This window comes from Fibroporia radiculosa, assembly GCF_000313525.1.
Source record: "Fibroporia radiculosa TFFH 294 genomic supercontigs, scaffold5239, whole genome shotgun sequence".
NCBI lineage: Eukaryota > Fungi > Basidiomycota > Agaricomycetes > Polyporales > Fibroporiaceae > Fibroporia > Fibroporia radiculosa.
Genome location: NW_012133421.1, coordinates 1 through 304, shown reverse-complemented (window position 1 = coordinate 304; position 304 = coordinate 1). Strand labels below are relative to the sequence as shown.

The window sequence follows — 304 nt, the reverse complement described above, 5'->3', positions numbered from 1 at the left end:
CGTGAGTAAAGGATATTTGATTCGCATTTGCAATGTCTAATGAGCCATATTTGATGTCCTTTTACAGGTGGTGGGCAAGGTGATTTGGGGGATGCACCACTCGATGAGGGAAGATCCACGGAGGCGGTTCACATTCGGGTTGACAATTGAAGATTCGAAGATGCGGCTGTGGTATGCGAGTCGGGCAGATGTGATGGTGACGGAAGCATTTGACTTCTTGACGGTATGTGAAATTTGATGGCAGTCTTTCATGGTCAAATGGTTAACGACGCCATATACAGGATCATAGAAGCCTGATCCATTT

General features: G+C 46.1%; 1 protein-coding gene across 1 annotated transcript in view; it reads left to right on the top strand.

Annotated features, from left to right (window-relative positions):
• FIBRA_05826 (uncharacterized protein) overlaps nucleotides 1-238 on the top strand; it is a gene marked incomplete at both ends in the record, with an annotated part of 940 nt that extends 702 nt beyond the window's left edge. Inside the window, one exon of the mRNA XM_012327575.1 lies at nucleotides 68-238. Within this exon, the coding sequence (XP_012182965.1) occupies nucleotides 68-238 (171 nt within the window). The remainder of the gene's footprint in view (nucleotides 1-67) is intronic.
• Nucleotides 239-304: the final 66 nt, after the last annotated feature.